Raw genomic sequence first — 20,106 nt, 5'->3', positions numbered from 1 at the left:
TTTTTATTAAATTAATTAAATTAGTAGTAATAAAAATTCATTTAATTAAGAAATATGCATAATTTGTTTGTTTCAACTTTTTTTCTATACAATTATTGTATAACTAATATATACTATATATTGATATATTAAAGAAAGTAAAACTGCATTATTATTACTATTTTTTTTAGTTAAATGTATTTATAATATATGATATATATTTATATATAAATATATAAATATTATATATTATAAAAAAACTATTTACAAAATGTTTTTTTGTTGTTTAAATAATTATATTTTGTGTGTCAATAATAAAATTCTAGTTAAAAAATCCGTCTAAAAACTATTGAAATTAATAGTTTATATAAATATTTTATATATATATGTTTTTTTTAAAGTAAATATAAAATACAATAATGTATAATTGTATTGTTAGTTAAATAATAAAAAAATGTTGTTGAGATTTTTGTTTATTTATTATAATATATATAAATTTATATATATATATATATATATTTCTATCATTTTAAGTTAGAGGCGGTCGACCACCTCTGGCCGCCTCCTCTAGTGATCGCAATTTCATTTCACGTTCGCGTTGTTGTTGTCTGTAAATTAAATTATTAAATCAAAATATATAGAAAATTAAATTTTAATTTAATAATAAAATTTTCTATAATGAAATAAAGAGATAATGAAAAAAAGTTATTTTTGTTGATAAATAAATCATCACTTTTTAAACCTTTTTTTTTAAAAGAGATAATAGTGAGTGGGGATGGGGTGGTTGGGTGAGGGGATAACAACACCATTTGGAAAGGGTGCGGGTAGAGGACAACATTTACCTTAAAAAGTCGGCCTCCAGTTGGGCCAGTTGTGAGACGTGCGGGTGTCCGGCCATCTGCGAGCCGGCAACTGCTGCCGCGCGCAAGTGTTCGGCAACCATACGTTCCCTTTCCATGATTAGCTGCCTCTGGAGCTGTTCGTGATGTAGTGCCTGTGCCGATAGCTATTGTAGTAAAAGAGGATATATTTATGGATTAATATCGGGATTCATTTGTGACAACCAATTTGTAGATGTGATTACCTGATGGGCCACTAGTTGTTCGTCAAACGATGAAGGCCTAAACATAGCGGCCGCGGCCGACGATTGCATTTCATTTCGCTGTTGCAAAATACTGGGCGGACGGGATGGGAATGTTGAGCTCTGGGGCATTAGAGGATGATTGCCGTGTATTTGCGGATCGTACTGTGACTGCGGATGACCAATGGCTGCGGCTGCCGACACCGGATCGGGATGACCACCGGGATGTACGTGAAGGTGAGTATGTTGATGTGCGTGAGCGTGATTGTGAGCGTGCGAATGCAGCTCCTGGCTCAGTCCGGCCATTTGCAATCGATAGAGTGGGTCGGCACTGGCCAGAGCCAGACGATCGGCTTGCATACGGTCGGATGCCGACAGTGCATTCAATTGTTCGGCAGTCGGTCGGCCGTCGCCTGGAGGATAGAATACAAATGGAGAGCCACCTCCCTGTGCTTGCGATGTCGGAATATTGGAAAGTTGAGAGCCGTATCGGCGCTGCAATTCCAGCCAATGTGGTTCCAGTAGATTACTGGCCGACGGTATTGGCGTTGCCGAGCCCTGTGAGGCCATTCGCGACTTCATTTCCATCTCTTTGATTTCTCGTTGTTTTTCAATCAAAATCCTTTCGCGTTTCTCCCGTTCTTCGGCTTCCATACGCTCTCGAGAATTGCCATAAAGTCCCGAAGCAATTTGATACTGCAGTATCGGATCCATACCGGGCGGTCCGCCGCCGGCCGAGTGCATGGCCAGAGGATTCGGCGTTGAGCCCATTAGGCCGTGCGATGGATGAGGAAATACTGGTGAGAAGGCAGCGTGCGGTCGGGCGTATTCGCTCAGTTGCCGCAGCGCCGGTGTGTCCGTATAGTTTCGCGGAGTGTGTCGGCCGAGCGGACTCATATGTGTATTGTCGAGACCTGAATGGCCGCCCATTCCGGACTTCATTTCGAGTGATAAGGCCTTTTCTGCCGCCAATTTCTGAGAGATAATTAAAGAAAAAATATTAATAAAAATATATTTTATTCGCCAATATATGACATAACAGTACCTTTTGTTCCTCTCTTTCCTTTTCGGCCGCTTTTCTGGCTCTTTCCTCACGTTTTCTGGCCAGCGACGAGTCGGGTACCGGTTTGAAGGTCAGGTCAGTTCGGGCACATGAATTATAATCGCCGCGATTCCAGTGACGCAAAAATCTGATCGTGTTTTTTAATAAAATAATTTGTTTTAAAGAAAAATGTTTTTTAAAAAAATAGTTAAAAATCTTAAATACATTGCCGATTGACTTCTATGGCATTCGCTGTCCTCAATCTTAGGTTCGGGACTCGGTCCTCGCGATATCATCGGAGTAGTGGCCTCTACTTCCTCGTCTTCATGCGAATGGTCGCGTTCTCCTCTGTGGTGTCTGTTGTCGTGTCGGTCCATGTCTCGATCTCGGCCGCCACCACCACCACCTCCACTAGCGCCGCCGAGGCCGTGATGTGCATTCATGTCGTGTTTCGACATATTCGACGGAACCGGCGTGTACTGAGATGGCGAGTGCGATACGCGACTGGCCTGCGATGTTATCGGCGATTTCACTGATTTCGAAACAGTCATTTCACGCATGCTATGCGTATGATGCGAATGCTGTCCAGGCATTTGGCCGCCCGGAGCCATAAGTTGCGGATGAAATGGTGAGCCGGCAAAGCCAAACGGCGACGGAACACCCCGTGCACCGTACGGTGACCAAGATGTCGGAAAATAGGGCGACATTCCTGGTATGCCAGCCATCGGATGCATCGACGGCGGCAAAAGATGCGGCGACAGTTGAGACGCGAGCCCCGGCTGACCGGGAATACCCATAAAATGATTCGCTGGCATCGGCTGCGAGGCCGTCACGGGCGGTAATCGTTGTTCACTTTGTGCCATCAGATATGAGTTGTGGAATAATGGCTCCGAAGATGCAGATGATGTCTGCAGGGAAGACATTGCTGCAGCTGTTGTTGTTGTCGTAGTTGTTGAAGAATTTGCTGTAAAATTCGGTAAATCAGAAGCAGCGGAACTAATCAATGGTGAGAATGATGACGAATGTTTCAATGGCGACGATGACGGTGTCCTTTCTTTGTGTGATGACTTGTGATGGTGATGATGATGATGTGATGATGAGTGGTAACTATTGTCATCTCTGGTCGAATGATGACTACTGGTCATAGACGCCATCGACGATGACGACGACGACTCTTTGTTGATCTCATTCGATGAAATTTCTGCCATTCGATTCATTGGCGAACTAATCATCTGCGACGACCGCGAATGATGATGCATAGGACCCATCGATTGGCTTCCGATAAATGGAAACATATGGTCGACTACTCCGTGCATTCGGTCCGATGGTTCGCTGACAATCGGATTCATGATCTGCGGCGGCGATTTGGCAAACGGCATGATCTCCTCTTTGATCTTCATTAGCGGAGATGTCATCGTCGCCGTCGTCAGCGGTTTTTGATTGGTAGACGACAGCGAACCGCTCGGATGTAGCGAAGTCAACGATGATATGGAATAGTTGGGCGATTTGGGTGATGACGGCGGCTCTAGTTTCGGTGTTATCAGCTGTTGCGGTTGATCTGCCAATGATTTTGATTCCAATGTCGCCGCCGCAGATGGAGGAGGACTTTCGGTTCGATGTACAGGCAGTTTGTCGACACTAGTTGTTGTTGTAGTTGTCTTGTCGATAGCTGTTGTTTCGCCGATTAGCTTAATGTTTGATTTGTTATCTTCGATTTCTTTGTGCTGAACACCACCGTCGCCACTATCATCCTCATCATCACCACCACCACCAACAATAGCAGCAGCTGTAGTAGCTGGTGCTCCAGCAGTTGGTGGTAGTAGTAATAACGGTGTTGCTGACAATGGTTGAGCAATACAATCAGCAACTTTGTCATTGCTGTTGCTATTATCGTTACTGTTGTTGTTGTTATTGTCAACAATTTTATTGTTATCTTTTTCTTCAACTTTAACAGACACTGGATTCGATGGCGATTTTGGCGATAAACTCATATTATCCACATTCTGATCGTCAGTTGAATTGTTAGCACTGTTGCTGCTGTTATCATCGTTCGAGCTAACCGTTTGATTATCGGTACTAACATCTGTGGTAACGGCTTCCTGAAGATTGTCGTCACCACTAGTAGTACTGGCGGCTGCTTTGCGCTGCTGTTTGGCGGTCATATCGCCGTCCATTTCATCTGATTCGGTCATTTCGGACAATGTCCTCTTTTTGCCGCCGACACTATCATTGGTGTCACTATTATTATTTTTATCGTCACATTTGCCAATAATGGCAGAGTCAACAACTCTCGACTCTGGACTGTTCGGTTCCGAAGACTTTGAGCTATTATTTCTTAGCAAATCTTTGCCGACACCGCCGCTGCTGTTCTTGTTTTTGCTGCCGCGAGTCCTCATAGTATGTTTGCCATTAGTGATGGGAGAGCCGGCACCTCCGTGTGCACTAACAGCACCTCCGCCGCTGAGCACTTCATCTTCATTTTTGACAGGTTTGAACAAAAATTGCACCGATTGTTGTGCTGTCGCTGTCGGCGACGGTAGGGATTGTGGTGTTTGCGTTTGATTGGCGACATTCAATGGTGTTGTTGGCGTTTGTTGTTGTTGTGGTTGCGGTAGTGGTGTCTGCGGTTTTGGCAGTTCGCCGAACTTCTTCTGATAAATCTTGCATTCGTTGCATAGCATAGTATTCTCTTTGCCGGCGCTGACGACGACTGGGTTAGTGTTGGTGTTGTGCCACTCCTTCGATGCCGTCGCCAAACAATTGCTACACATATGGCCGACAGTTATCGAGTCGGAGTCATCGGATTCTTCGTCGTCGCTGCCGCTTTCGTCGTCCATATAGTCGTTATTGTTTTGCGTAACATTCAGATTAGTCTTGTTGTTGGCGTTGCCGGTCGACGATGACGTACGCACTCGTCGGAGAACACATTGGCGTCGGTGTCGCCGATGCGGGCGAGTGGTAGCCGCTTGCGGTGTCTTTTTCCACAAGTAGTAGAACTCGACTAAATCGGCCTAAAAATATAGATTATATTGAAAGATGTTTTTGGTCAACAATTTTCAGAGAGAGAGAGAGAGCTAACCGTCTCTTTATGAGCCAACATATCCCGTCGTATTTTGAAGAAGTTTTTGCCGTATTTTCTCAATCCATTGACAAATCGTTTCTGTTTTTTTTGCAATCAATCAAATCAAACATTTAATCAAATATGAACTCAAAAAAAGTCAAAATTAGTTTTTTTAAAATCAAAAATACCTGTTCCTCTTCCGACCACTTTTTGTCCAACGGTTTGGGAATGGGATTCTTGACCAATGCCTGTAATGCCTTTCCCGTATCGTAGTTGCTTTCGTGAAGCTGTGTGTCAATCAAAACAAAAAAATGGTTAGATTATGACAAAAACATTATCATCATGGGCGGTAGTTATTTACCAATTCAAGTGCATTGATAGTAGTGTCATCTCTGGATGCGGCCACACAGCCGTCCTCGGCCGAGCCGCCGTCGCACATGCCGGCAAAAGCGGCCATACTTCTGGCAGCTCTCAAGTACATCATTAGATCGCAGTCGGCCACTCCCGGCGCCCATCGTAGCTCTTCGAGAGTCTCGCACTTTTCGGGCATCTCTTTGGGCATAATATCCAGTTTACAGTCAGGCAGCCTGGCCTGATGGCTCGGGCCCACCCGGATCTCGCCCTGAGTGGTGGCCGCCAGTGCTTCGTCAGCCGACACGATTATTTACCGCTAAACAAACAAATAATAATAATAAATAAAAAGTTGTTAAACAAAAACAAACATTAGGAACAAACATAAGTAAGGACTCTGGGGATAGTCTAACCCAACCTAAACATTCAGTTCAATACCAATCACTCACTCACTCACTCTCTCTCTCTCTTTATCTCTCACATACACACAGAGAGTAGGTGTCTACTACTGTTAGGACGATCCCCGCACAGGGAGAGAGAGATAGAGAGAGTGTGAGAGAGTATACAACTATATACAGGTTCCACATAATTAGTAGAGCATCCAATGTTATACACGCTCACGATTACGCACATATGCACGTACTCACGCACGCTCACGAAAACATGATAATTACAATTATTATTATTATTATTACATTTTTTAAATAATAAATTTTCAAAATCATCAAAAAAATATTTTTAGATACAATTTAGACAATAATTACATTCTAGAAGTTCATTTGTGATAATGCTAACTGGTTTTAAACTCATATAATATCTGATAATAATAATCTTTGTTTAAGCTATTTATAATTAATTAATTATAATTAATAAAAATTAATATCTAATATATTTTTTTAAAAATAAATCATTCAATTGTTTTTTTTAGATCAAAGGTAATTAAAAAAATAAACAATAATTTAAATTAGTTTTAATTATGAAAACTATTCATTAAAATTGATAATTTATTTTCATTTTTTTTATATAATTATAATAAATGCATATTATTTGCAATTATTTTGTGTAATTTTTCTTCTATAAGTTGGTTATGGCAATGCTAGTCAAAAAACCATTACTAACTGGTAGTAATAAAAGCATTATATATTAATTGCATTTCATTTATTATCCTCTAAATGTGTAAATAGTGGGCGGAGTTAACTCCTCTATAAGTATAATAGGATAGTGCTATCGCTTTTGACTTTTATTTATTGACTTTTTTTTTGTTGAGGTAAATCTCATCCTATATTTAATGTCAATACATACCACACATATAGCATTGATTACATACATAGTATTAACACTTTGGGAGATAATAATGATATAACAGACTATTGTATGGAAACTTAGATATACAGTACACATACATACATACATACATATACATACATATACATACATATACATACATACATACACACACACACACACACACACACACACACACACACACACACACACACACACACACACACACACACATACATACATACACATACATATATATATACATATATACACACACATATATATACACATACATACATAGATAGATAATATACACACACATTATAGATACCATCGATGGTAACAAACAATGCAATCAACCAACAACAAAAAATACACTTACGTTTCGCGCAGATAATTGATAACAATTTGATGGTCACTGTTGTTGTTGTTGATGATGCAGATGATGATGGTATGGATGTGTTGGATGTGATGTATTGTTAATCACATACAGACACACACTCACACTATCCTCTCCTCTCTCTCTCTCTCTCACTGTTTGACTGACTGTTAGCTATGCATTGCATTGACTGACGGGATTGACTGCCTCTCTCTCTCCCTCTCTCTCTGTGTCTGCAATCAAGTGGTGGTAGGTTTAGTGGCCGAAACAGTGGTGCAATCAATTGATACACAAAATCACAAAAAACTAATCAAACATTCATTTGTTGTGACAATTGTTTTGTTTACTAATTGTGTAAACAATTATTATTAGTATTAATATTATTGTTGTTGTGATGAGTGTTCCGTCAAATACATTGTGTGTATGAATACTACTAGTAATACATTCATACAGTAGTAGTAGTAGTGATGGCTGTGTATTGAATAGATTTGGTCACGTGATTGACTGTATAACAGTGTGTGTGTGGCGAGTAGTGATGTTAAGGCCTATACACTAAACATAAGCAACGTATATGTGTTGTTCATATGTAAAAAAAAAATTTGATTTAAAATATTTATAAAAAAAAAAGTTTTTAATTTTTTTAAATTTTTATACATTTTAACACATAATTTATTCTAAAGAAAAGTTTTTAATTATATATGATTTTTTTAAAAATAAAAATAAGTTTTTTTTCTAAGTTTACAAATTAATTAAACATAGAAATAAATTTTTATTTTATTATTTTTATAAATTTATATATAAATATATACTGTATTATACTTATCTATACTTATATAATATAAATTTTATATAAAATGTTTAAAATATAATTATACTGTATATTAAATAATTATATATATATATACAGTATATATATTATATACAATATAAATAGTATATAAAAGTTTAAATAAATATATGTTTTGAAATTTAAATATAATGTTAAAAAATCAACGATGCATTTAATAATATACTATTACCTGTTAATAATATTTGTTAGTTTTAAAATGCCCTCATCATTGCCTCTAAATATCTATAAAATTATATATATATAGTAATATAACAATACAATAATATAATAATAATAATAATAAAATTATAATATTAAAAGTTTCAATATTATTTTTTTTTTAAAAATAAAGATAATTGGTATTTATAAAAAATTATTAGCTAATAATTTATATGGTTAATACTATACAACAATAAACCTATATATATATATATATATTTGATACATAATATGCGTGTATAGTATATATTTAAAATAATATTTTTAAAAAAAGTATTACATAATACTGTATAATAATAATACAAATAATTTTGTTTTAGTTGTTTGTGTGATTTACAACAATAAAAATAATAAATAATAAAAAGGTTAGATCTTAATAAAAAATCAAAGATCACTTTTATTTTATTTTATAGTTATATTATAATTATGTATATATTTTGTATAATTTTTTTTATCGTATATTTATCGTAATATATATTTATTAATATCGTATATATGAATAATATTATAATAAAAAATAAGTTTTTCTTATTTTTAGTATTCATATTGCAAAACATTTGATCTATCGATTGGTCATTAATTATATTATTATTATTATTATATTAAAATAATCATTAAGTTATTACTGTATATAATATAAATTATTAGTTATTATAATTCATTTTTTTCACATAACATACAGTACAGTATTTATTGCCAATAATTTATTAGTAATTATTATTAGTAATTATTAGTACTGTAATAATTAAATAATAATAATAACTAAATGATTGTTACCGTAGTTATTTGACTTGTAATGATTTTACTGTATTATAAATAATAAATATATAATTAAAATAATAATAATTATTTTAATAGTTTATAGTTTTTTTTAAAAAAAAAAAACATTGAATTTTTATGTTTAAATTCAATGAATTATGAATGAATAATAAATTATTATTGTTTTTTTGTGACAAAATTATTAATTAATTATTAATATAATATTTTATCATAAATTTATGACAATATAATATATATATATATACAGTGTATATACTGAATTTTATACTATAAATTATATATATCTATTGAAAGAGTCATATATTATATAATTTAATGTATAATATCTCCTACAATACTTTATTAAATATACCTATTGTATATAATATATATATATATAATGTTAAATCGTTAAAAAAACACAATGTATTGTACAGTATAAACAGCTTTATATACTTTATATACAGTATATATATAAAATATATTATTCAATGATTTTTATGTGAAGTTTATTAACATTACAATAAAAAGTTTAATGATATGTGACTGACTTTTCTCTAAATTAATTGTGTGAAAAATTTGTATTTTTAACACTCAGTTAACATATTATAATATATATTATATATATATATATACTGTACTGTATATACAGTATTATGCTATTATTATGTATACAGTATATGTTTATAAATTATATTATAAAGTATTATGCATTTAATGTTGTATTGTTTGACGCAGACTTTGTGTTAATATATAAAATTTATATATATATATACAGTATATATATTATTTGTTACATAATAATAATATAATACTGTATATAACTTAAAGTATTAGCTATAGATATCATATACAATAGTAATTGTAATGTTATATACGGTATAAGGAGTAAATCATTTGTTAATCTTTTAAATAATAATATAAGATATTTTAATACACAATAATAATAACATTATAACAATATTTTTGTCAAAAATAATAATAATAATAATAACACTGTAAAGTGATTACACAGTTAATAGACAAACATGTATTTTTTTATAGAAATTTTTATTTAAATATTTAATATGAAAATTTTTAAATATGCTATACATGTAATGCATATTTATATATTAATATTGATATACAGAATATATATATATATACAGTACAGTATTATTTTGTATATTAAATCGATAAAATTGAATCTTTATTTAGCGGATTAAATGAATTGTAATTTTTTTTGTGTGTGTGTTTTGTTTGTCGTTTACAAATGACTATTGATTTTATAATAATAATAATAATAATAATAATACTAAAAATACAGAATTAATATCAAATAATGAAAATTTTGTTGTTTATTTAGAAAATTATATTATTAATCAATAAACAAACAACAACAAGAAAATAATTTCAATTTAATTAAAAATTTTACTGTATATGTAAACATTAAAAAAAAATTTGAAAGATTTTTTTTTGTTTGTTTGACTAATATTTTATTATTTATTTTTTAGTAATAAAGTATAAGTTGTTAGTATAGTTATAAATACTGTATATTAATAGTACTATTTATGCTATAGTATCCACAAAAAAAAAGTTTTTTAAGTTTAAAACTTACAAACAAACAAACAAAAAAACAAAACAAAAATTAAAATCATTTATTTCAATTAATTAAGTTAATTAGTATACTATAATAAGATTATATTAAAATAATAATAAAAATAGTTTAGTCCAAATTATTTTTTTTGTTATTAATATTTTTATTATTATTATTATTAAAATTATTAAAATTAACTTTATTACATAAATAGCTAGATAAGCTGAAATATAAGTTTTTAACATGCAGTATATAAATTATACAGTATATACAGTATTATTATTATTAGTATTATAGTATAAATGACAAATCATTCCCATAGTATAAAAAATCAATTATTTTTTTAATTAATAATAATTATCAATATAATTAATTAATTAATTATACAGCTAAATAAAAAAAATTGTATATAAAAAAACTTATTATATTATTTAGTTTAGTTATCGGTAATTATTTTTCATAATAATTTAATTACGATAATATAATATAATTTTATTTTTTATTTATTTTTTAATTTTTATTTACTCCATAGTGGTTGTCAGCTCCAGTTGTAGACATTTATAGACAAACAGAGCCCCGGAATAATTACCGGATACAACCATATCCTCTTTGGGCGTAAACCTGGCTTCGGTAATACTGCCGCCTCCTTGTTTATACTCAAAGAAAGCCGCCTAAAAAAATATAATTATAATTATTATTATTATGGTTGAATTGGTTGGTTGGGTGCACAGGTATTTTGTTTGATAACAATAATAATTATTAGTATACAGGTATTAGTATATTGTTATTAAAAAAAAATCCATCCAAACTAACTATTGTATTAAATATTACTGGTATTATTATTATTATACCTTTGAATCGGTGCACGGGTAGCCAAACAATCTGAGTACACCGTCTTCATCGCCGCTGACCAGATATCTGGTAGTTGGCGAACAATGACAGCTAAGATTGACCACATCCTGAAGGTAATGGTTGTCCCAAATGCCTGTTTATTGTTGGTGTTGTTATTGATATATAAAAAAAAATTAAATATATATTTTTTTTTTAATTAAATTGTGATATTTTATATTCATATTATTAATAATAATAATGAGATAACAAATACCTCTAACATCTTCACTGCCACTACAAGTGGGATCAAACCAATTGATGTTGGATTCGGCAAAATTTGACAACCCTTTCATATAACGACAATTGGGTAAATCCCCTAATATTTTTTAAAATTAATGATTTTTTTTTTAAAAAACATATATTTTAACATATTTGAAAATTTTTAACAAAAAATTAATTATTATTATATTATACTTACAAAGTAGTAATTCCTGATAATTATCTATATTGATAGATATAATAATTAAATAATTATTAAATTAATAAGTTTTATATATAACAACAAAAATTTAGTAATTTTAATATAATATAATGTAGTATTTATTTATTTGAAAATAAATATAAAATAAAATAAAATCGATATATCGTATGCAAAAAAAAATTTAAAACATACTTTCGTTAACTGATGTCAATATAAATTGATTATCAGTAGACCATTGAAGACTTAATATGGGAAACGGACCCTAAAATTATATATATATAACAAAAATATATAAATAATTTTAATTAAATAAAAATTACATAATTAATTATAAGTAGTGTAATAATAATAAATATTTTTTTTTAGAAAAAAACAATGATTTACTTTTAAAACGGAAACTTTTTCATAAGACAACCCGTTATCCAAAACGGGTAATATGTATAGTATTCCGTCCTGACAGCCGGCGGCCATTAGATCGCCGTCGGCCGAATAGGCCAGACATCCGATGCATACTTTTGAAACGGGAAGCTGCGATATGATTGTGCCGTCGGCGGCACTCATTACGTATATAACGCCTGATACCGACCCGATGGCCAGCACTTCACCGCTGGGATGTACGGCTGCCGATACACATTGACTCTAAAAAAATAAATATTATCGGTAAATATATTCGGTAAGATATATGTGTTGTCATTAATGGTTGGATCAGCTAATTGATTGATTGTTTGATTGATTGGCTATACAGACTTCGGTGGTTGTCCTCCAAATCAGATGCATTTCATTCCATTTGCAAACTTTCTGGTCGAGGGCTGAACTATAAAAACAGGCGTCTCTGGGATCAACTGCCAGACCTCTAACGGCCAACGAGTGTCCCTTTAATATACATATCATATATTGAATCGCAATTATCAGTTATTTTTTGTTTTTTTTATTTGTTTGTTTGATACCCAAAAAAATAAAACATTATTATTATTATTATATTATAACAAATCAAATATTAATAAAAACCTCAAAAATCACAGTATAATTGGTAGCCTGAAGTGCCGATCCTCTTAATATCATATTCATCGAAGTGCCGATATATATCTCGATGGCATCGCTTTCGGCGTTCGGGTAGTGGACACGGGTTATGGAGCTAATGGCTCCGCTGGTCGGCGGTAACTGATTATTGCATTTTTTAAAAATAGATAATATTTATTTTGATATGTAATATACAGTATAATATCAAATATTTTTTTTTTATAAAACTAACTTTAATGGCATTCAATAGCCTAAACTGTTCATCATTGGCATCCCATGTCTTAACAGTGCCATCCATATCGCCAGTGATTAGTATATTATTTTGTATCAATTGAAGACATGTTATCGATGCCTATGAAGTATATATATATATATAAAGTGATAGTTTTTATTGTTAACAACAAACCAAAAATTTATTAAATAAAAACAATTTATTATTAAACAATATATTTGATAATAACTTCATGTCCTTTGACTTCTTTGACGACAAACTCTAGTAAACCGTTGTCGTCCTCTACCGGCGCCCATATGGTCAACGTTCCCGTTGTGTCGCCACTCAGTAGGCTATGATCGGGTAAAAAGTCCACACAATTGATAGTTTTGTTGATTTTTGAGTCCTATAGAGATTATGTGTTTTTATTTGTGTTCAATTAAATTAAATACAAACAAAAAATTATATATTGTATATATTTATCATATATATATATCATATACGGGTATTTAAATTTTTTTTAATAGGATTACCGGTTTGATGGCATTGCGGCTGTCAATAGTTCCGTCACGTTTTCGCTGCCAAATAGCCAGATGTTTGTTACCATAAGTAACCAGAATATCGTCCTCTGACTGATGAAATGCTGCGCCCAATAAGGTTTCGCCTCCTTTTAGATCTTTCTGTATGATTTGATGAAATATATTTTATAGTAAAGTATAGTATTTATCAAAACAATATACAAGAATATTATTTTAAATTTAAATTATATAAAAAATCAATTACTTTTGAACTGTTAAGTATTTCCGTGCCCTTTGAGTCCCAGATTGTTATATTGAGTTGTTTTTCACTGTTTATAATTAGTAGAGAACCCTATAATAATAATTCAAAATTTATTTTTTTTTAAAAAAAATAGTTATAATTTTAATTTAAAACATACCTCTATTGAGATATCCATTGCCGATATAACTGTACCGAAAATGTTTTGCTTCAGTACAGCAATTGTCCGCAAATCTTTGGCCGACCATATCCTCACCATCTGATTCATATAATAATTGATTATTAAATATATAATTTTTATTTTAATATTTTTAAAAATCGGTTTCATTATATTGTAATATAAAAACATACGGCAAACGGTTCACCCTTTCCCGCCTCCTGACTGGTGGCCACAATACTTCGGGCCTTACGTACAGCCATTCTGTGTGTAATTATTATTATTATTAATAAAAATAAGTAAAAAAAATGTTTGATTTTTGTTTGTTTGTTAAATTACAATACCTGTTGATATCGTATGTATGCAATGTATATAATCGTTGGACATTGTCCTCAGGGTTCCACAAGACGGCAACTGTTCCCACATAGAAAGCCAACTCACCGTTGGCCAGAATAAACAGGTTATGAAACCCGTTATTACCGCAAAACCCGTGTCTTTTTTTTATTATAAAAAATAAAATATGTATTAAAAAATGTATAAATATATTGTCTAATAATTATCAAAACAAAAAAAATTTAATACATTTTTTGAAGCTCAAGACATCTGTCGGGAACATTGACACCGGTTTTCAGATATTCCAATGGATTTTTCAAAGTGTTTTGATGTTGTAATCGTTTGTTATGGTAAGTGTCTGCTGTCGGCATCGACATCACTGGCATCAGTGACTGCGACGACGGCGGCGGTGTCTGTATCTGAACTTTTCTGAACGGAGACGGAGTACTACTAAATACAGACTTTCGTTCACTTGTTTTTGGCACTTCTTTATCATCCAACTCGTCGTCGTCTTCCTCTTCTTCGGCTGATTTCTTCTTCAGTTTGCCTTTCATTTCGTTTTCGTAAATCTCGTTCTTTGATTGAGCTCTCGAAACGCTGGCCATCGGTGTGAGCAGTGCTGATGACTTTGATGGTGACGATGGTTGTTGTTGTCGTTGATGTTGATGTTGTGGCGATAGTTGCGGTGATAACTGTTTCGACGCCGACGACTGCCATGTCTTTAGCGGACTCTTGTGCGGACTTTTGATTACCTCAGCGGTCATATCAGTCATATGATTGATCTTTTCATCGACAGTCGCGTCTTCTCTCATGCTTTCGCTTTGAACAAGAAATGCTGTCTCTCTTAGCAGTGTTTCGGCGTACTCTTGGAGGACATCCCTTCTCGAGTCAATCATTTCGTTGTTATTCTTAGTATTATTATTGATATCATTGACAAACTGTTTGTTGCCGCCAACAAAACTTTTACTATTATTTAAATTTTTAGTATTATTATTATTATTATTAGATTTTAATTTACGACTATTTTTTGACACTTTAGGCAAACCATTGGAACCATCTTCTGGTGTCTTCTTCTTAGTCTTTTTCAGCTTTGTTTTGATGATAATCTTGTCGTCGTCTTTGTTATTAATAAACTCGGGATTTGACTTTGAATTATCTATAAATTGAATGACATTTTTTTGTGTATCAAAATTGTCGACAACTAACTGTCCCTCTATTAATGTATGACTGTTGCGATGATGATGATGATGATGACGGTGCTGATGATGATCATTGTTATGGTGTATATGTATATGTGTCGGACTGGTCAACGGCGGTGACTGTGACGACCGATTGGTTAAATAGTTCATGAGATGCGACTGTTTGACACTATCTTCATATGTCTTGTCCGCCAAATATTTTGTATCATTTTGTATATTATGCTTATTATTAGTAGTATTATTATTGACATTCAGACGACTGAAACGGACAAACTCTGGCGATGTTTGTGTCTCCGATGACTTGGAATCGCCGTTCAGACCACTGAAGTTGTGGTCACCGCCGCCGATGCCATTCATCGGTTCCATATTAAGACTAAACCGTTCGCTAAGAGATGACTCTCCCCGACGACTCGGGTTTATGTCTAGAAATAAATAATAAATTATATATCAATAAAACAAATTTCAAATGTCATATATATTATATCAATATTAAGAATAATAATAAAATAATAATTAATAATATTTTACTATTTGTATAAAACTTTTTTTTTAAATGTTTTTTTATTATCAATTTAGAAAACGATTTCATTAGAAAAACTATTATTATTTTTACTTATATTAAAATATCATTATATTATTTATAATAAATTATTATTGTTTTTTTCTATATCGATATATTAATTTCAATTTCTATTTATAAGTTATATTATAATTCTATATTTCATGTTTAAAAATTAATGTTAATATAAAATTTATTTAACAATAATATTAATAATAATAACTATTATGTAGACCTAAAATAAAGTAATATTAAATTATGTCACCCACACACAATTGTTTTTTTTTAATTATTCATGGTAAAATTATATAAATAAATAAGCATACAGGCTACTTTATCAATCAATAGTAACAATAATAAATGACAAATAATAATAAAAAGTAAGTTATAATAAAAAAAAAATATATACAGTAATAGATAAATACTGTATATAAAAAACAAACATTTTGTGTGCTATTATACTGTATATATCAGAATAGGTTATTAATATTGATTGCAAAATTGTTGTATTTATTATTATTATCATTGTTTTTATTATTAATATTATCATTATTGTCTGAATATAGTTTTTTTTAAATATTTTTTTATGTGGCTTTTAAAAAATATAAATAAAATAAATTTATGTAATAATATAAATAACTATCTATTGTTTTTTAAAAAAACAATAATTATATAGGAATATAATGTATATAAATGTTATTTATTAGGATAAATAATGTCTACCTGTTTGTAAACTACTAATTACTATTAACTAATTTATATACATGTTTAATTATAATTATTATCAATATATTATCAAGAAATTAATGGTAACAAAATTTGTATACAAAATAACTTTATAAAAAAATTATTAGTAACATATTTCTATGAATTTCTGAGTAATATATATATATGTAATAAATATTACATAGTTTTCTAGCAATTAGTTATACTGTATTTCACAATTAGTATATCAAACATCAAATACATATACTGTAATATATAGTCTAATAATATGAATAATTATATATATATATATATTATAAATATATACTGAAATAAGTCATAGTTAAAAATTAAATAAAAATTATAATTTTTTTAAATAATTCATATACAGTACTAAACTAATAATAAGTTTATAATTAATAAAAAAAAATAATTAAGATTTAAAAAAATATTAAATTAATTAATTATAAAATAATAATAATAATAATTACCCGATAGGATGCTTGAATCGGACCGTTTGTTTGATGAATTGACATCAGAAGTGGATCCGTTTCTTGAGATACCATTGATGATGACATTCCGATGCAAACCATTAGTATTATTAGTATTAGTATTATAGTAATGATTGGAAGCACTGATACTATTTAAAGCGTCCAATGAATGAGATTTAAGCTGATTTTGTGACAACTTTGATGTATTATTATTATTATTATTATTATTATTATTATCGGTTGGATTTGAGTCCAAATAAAACAAATCAATGCCAACCATATCTCGTTTAAGTTGTGATACACTTCTAACCTATTGTTTAATATTTTGAATGATATATATTATTTAAAAATATATTTTTTTATTTAATAAATAATAATTATTTTATAATTGAAGAAAAACTTTCTAATATTAAATTTTAACCTAAAATCTTAATTAACATTATACTAGAATTTTATAATTAAAAAAATTTAGTATAAATTTTATTATTTATAAAAAAAATATTAAGATATTTAGTATAAAATTTATGATTTATAAAAATAAATATTCCCATATTTTTTAATATACAAATAAGTTAAATTATAAAAATAAATAAATAAATATAATACATTAAAATAGTATAAACCATTAGTGTAATGTTTAAAAATATATTATTATAAAACAAAAAATGCTAATTGTCTATTTATTAATAATATATTAATTTGTTATTATTTTTAATATATAAAAAATATTATTATTAATTTATTTTTATTATTATTATTAGCATAGTTTAAAAACTGTAACAATTAAATCTAGTAATATATAAGTTGTCTTAATAATTAAAATAAAATATTAAAATATAGATGCATTTTAACTATAATTGTTAAATGTATATTAAAAATAAATAACTTTAATGTGATTTACTTTTTTTATATCATAATTTACATACAGTATTACTATCCATTATAATAAATAAATAAACTCTCGGAAAATATTTAAAATTAATTGGTGAAAAAATAATATTTTTTTTAAAAAAATGTAATTAATTTAATTAAAACTTATTTTTTATTAATTAATTAATTTTAAATAAAAAAACTTATACCTCGTGTCCGGAAGCGGTGAACATTCGCTTAGCATTCTTAATACGGACGGCTTGGCCCAAGTCTTTCAAAATAATATCAAACGATTTGGGACTTTTCAGATTCAACAATACCCGTGACCTGAGCTTATGATCCTTATTGTTGACAATCGTAATAATCCGGCCCTCTCTGTACGAGGTATTGATCGGTTCGGTAATATTATGATAGATTGTATTGAATTTCGACGACAACGGTCTCAACAGTTTCAGGTCATCCTCGCGAAACGCCCGGGCCTTTTCGCTCATTGCCTGATTACCGTTGAGTACTTTCGGCGGCCGACCGCCAATCTGGCCGTAACCGATCTTATTGAACGACTGAAATGTTTTGCTGCCCGATACTACATAACTCTGGCCATGTTCCAGTTCATTGAGCGTCAATACCCGATGACCATTGCATGTAAATATAAATTGGACACCGTTGGCAATTTTTACCCGTTCAGTCAAATACTGGCACAACTGGTCCATTGTCCTGAAATCACGGCCCGGCAGTATCGACACCGTAGTGGCCGCACTGAACGGTTCGCCATTCTTGTAAAATGTTAGTTTCCGGGCTTTCCTATCGCTGGCCTCTTGTATGGCTTTCGACACACCATTATTATTATTATTGCCAGCACCTGAACCATTGGTGGTAGCATTGATGGTAGGATTAGGATTGCTGTGACTATTATTATTAGTATTATTATTATTATTATTGATACCGAAGTTGACACTCATTAGGGATTAATGACCTTTTTTTTTGTTAATTATATAGTTGTTGTGTGATTTGATTTCACTTCACTATATTTTTTTCAGTGGCATTCACTTCATGTGGTAATCAATCAATAACCGACTTCACAGATATACACACACACCAAACCCCATACACACACACACACACACACACACAGTGTGTGATAGTATAGTATATTTTTTGGTTGTATCCATAAGCAAATCACAGACTCATACATTAGGATATAATAATAATGATAATTGTATTGTCAGTCATTGTTACGGATTGTGTATCCAATTGTTGTCCAACTTTTTTTTCTTCTCTCTCTCTCTCGGCTTAAGAGGGATGACAGTTGATTGAAGAGCTTATAGAGCATAGGGAGAGATAGTGAGAGTTAATAGTCGCAAATGGGGTCAAATGATCTGCAGATAAGTTAATTATATAAGCACTGGTAGTTTGTAATGAACGAACTGTGCGCTACTACTGGTGTACAGTAATATCAGATATATGTAGCCGTAAATGAGCGCTCATTAGAGACAGGTGTATATCAAACATAATATACTGTATATATAAGTGATTTTATTTTATAAATAATTTATTAACACAAAAATAAAATTGTCTCACATTTAAATACTGTATAATTGTTTTGCTTTAGTAACACTTTTTTTTGTTAATATAATTTAATAGTCAATTGTCATATAGTATAGTATGTATTATGACTTATATTAATACCGGTAACAATAAAAAAAAAAGATTGTTATAAATATAAAAATTGAAAAATACCTGTATATATATATATGTGTGTATATACAGTATAATCGACTTAATGAATAAAAATTTAATATACATATAATATAATGAAATAATAATAATAAAAAAAATTTTGTTTCGAAAAGCGTTTGCTTTTTTATTATCGATTCGTGCAATTTTTTTGCATATGTATGTTACACATACCTGT

At 30.6% G+C, this 20,106-nt stretch overlaps 2 protein-coding genes across 4 annotated transcripts; both read right to left on the bottom strand.

Annotated features, from left to right (window-relative positions):
• Positions 1 to 484: 484 nt before the first annotated feature.
• Positions 485 to 7,629, bottom strand: LOC128957429 (arginine-glutamic acid dipeptide repeats protein-like). 3 transcript variants are annotated; one of them, XM_054303186.1, is made up of 9 exons: positions 7,181 to 7,629; positions 5,525 to 5,833; positions 5,352 to 5,450; positions 5,182 to 5,262; positions 2,328 to 5,113; positions 2,106 to 2,250; positions 1,064 to 2,035; positions 822 to 985; positions 485 to 587 (listed from the first exon to the last, which is right to left on the bottom strand). In XM_054303186.1, the coding sequence occupies exons 2-9, from the start codon at positions 5,723 to 5,725 to the stop codon at positions 509 to 511; spliced, it is 4,527 nt and encodes a 1,508-aa protein (XP_054159161.1). In that variant the 5' UTR covers positions 5,726 to 5,833; positions 7,181 to 7,629; the 3' UTR covers positions 485 to 508. The 3 variants fall into 3 exon arrangements, with proteins under 3 accessions (XP_054159161.1, XP_054159162.1, XP_054159163.1); XM_054303187.1 differs by lacking the exon at positions 7,181 to 7,629 and adding an exon at positions 5,899 to 5,986; XM_054303188.1 differs by lacking the exon at positions 485 to 587 and adding an exon at positions 596 to 652.
• A 3,452-nt stretch (positions 7,630 to 11,081) lies between these two features.
• LOC128957748 (echinoderm microtubule-associated protein-like CG42247) lies at positions 11,082 to 19,153 on the bottom strand. The gene is made up of 20 exons (XM_054303561.1): positions 18,404 to 19,153; positions 17,325 to 17,634; positions 15,819 to 15,991; positions 15,403 to 15,752; positions 14,620 to 15,336; positions 14,382 to 14,531; positions 14,232 to 14,301; positions 14,041 to 14,139; positions 13,887 to 13,973; positions 13,637 to 13,783; positions 13,354 to 13,509; positions 13,125 to 13,244; positions 12,881 to 13,033; positions 12,620 to 12,745; positions 12,257 to 12,511; positions 12,065 to 12,134; positions 11,870 to 11,893; positions 11,666 to 11,767; positions 11,412 to 11,545; positions 11,082 to 11,231 (listed from the first exon to the last, which is right to left on the bottom strand). Exons 1-20 carry the CDS (start codon positions 19,151 to 19,153, stop codon positions 11,082 to 11,084), a joined length of 4,143 nt encoding a protein of 1,380 aa, XP_054159536.1.
• Between the last annotated feature and the right edge of the window lie 953 nt (positions 19,154 to 20,106).

Source organism: Oppia nitens, unplaced genomic scaffold (assembly GCF_028296485.1).
Source record: "Oppia nitens isolate AA-2021 unplaced genomic scaffold, nextdenovo-longstitch-racon4-pilon3 scaffold3_pilon_pilon_pilon, whole genome shotgun sequence".
Classification (NCBI taxonomy): Eukaryota; Metazoa; Arthropoda; class Arachnida; order Sarcoptiformes; family Oppiidae; genus Oppia; species Oppia nitens.
This window is presented reverse-complemented; position numbering and strand designations above follow the sequence as displayed.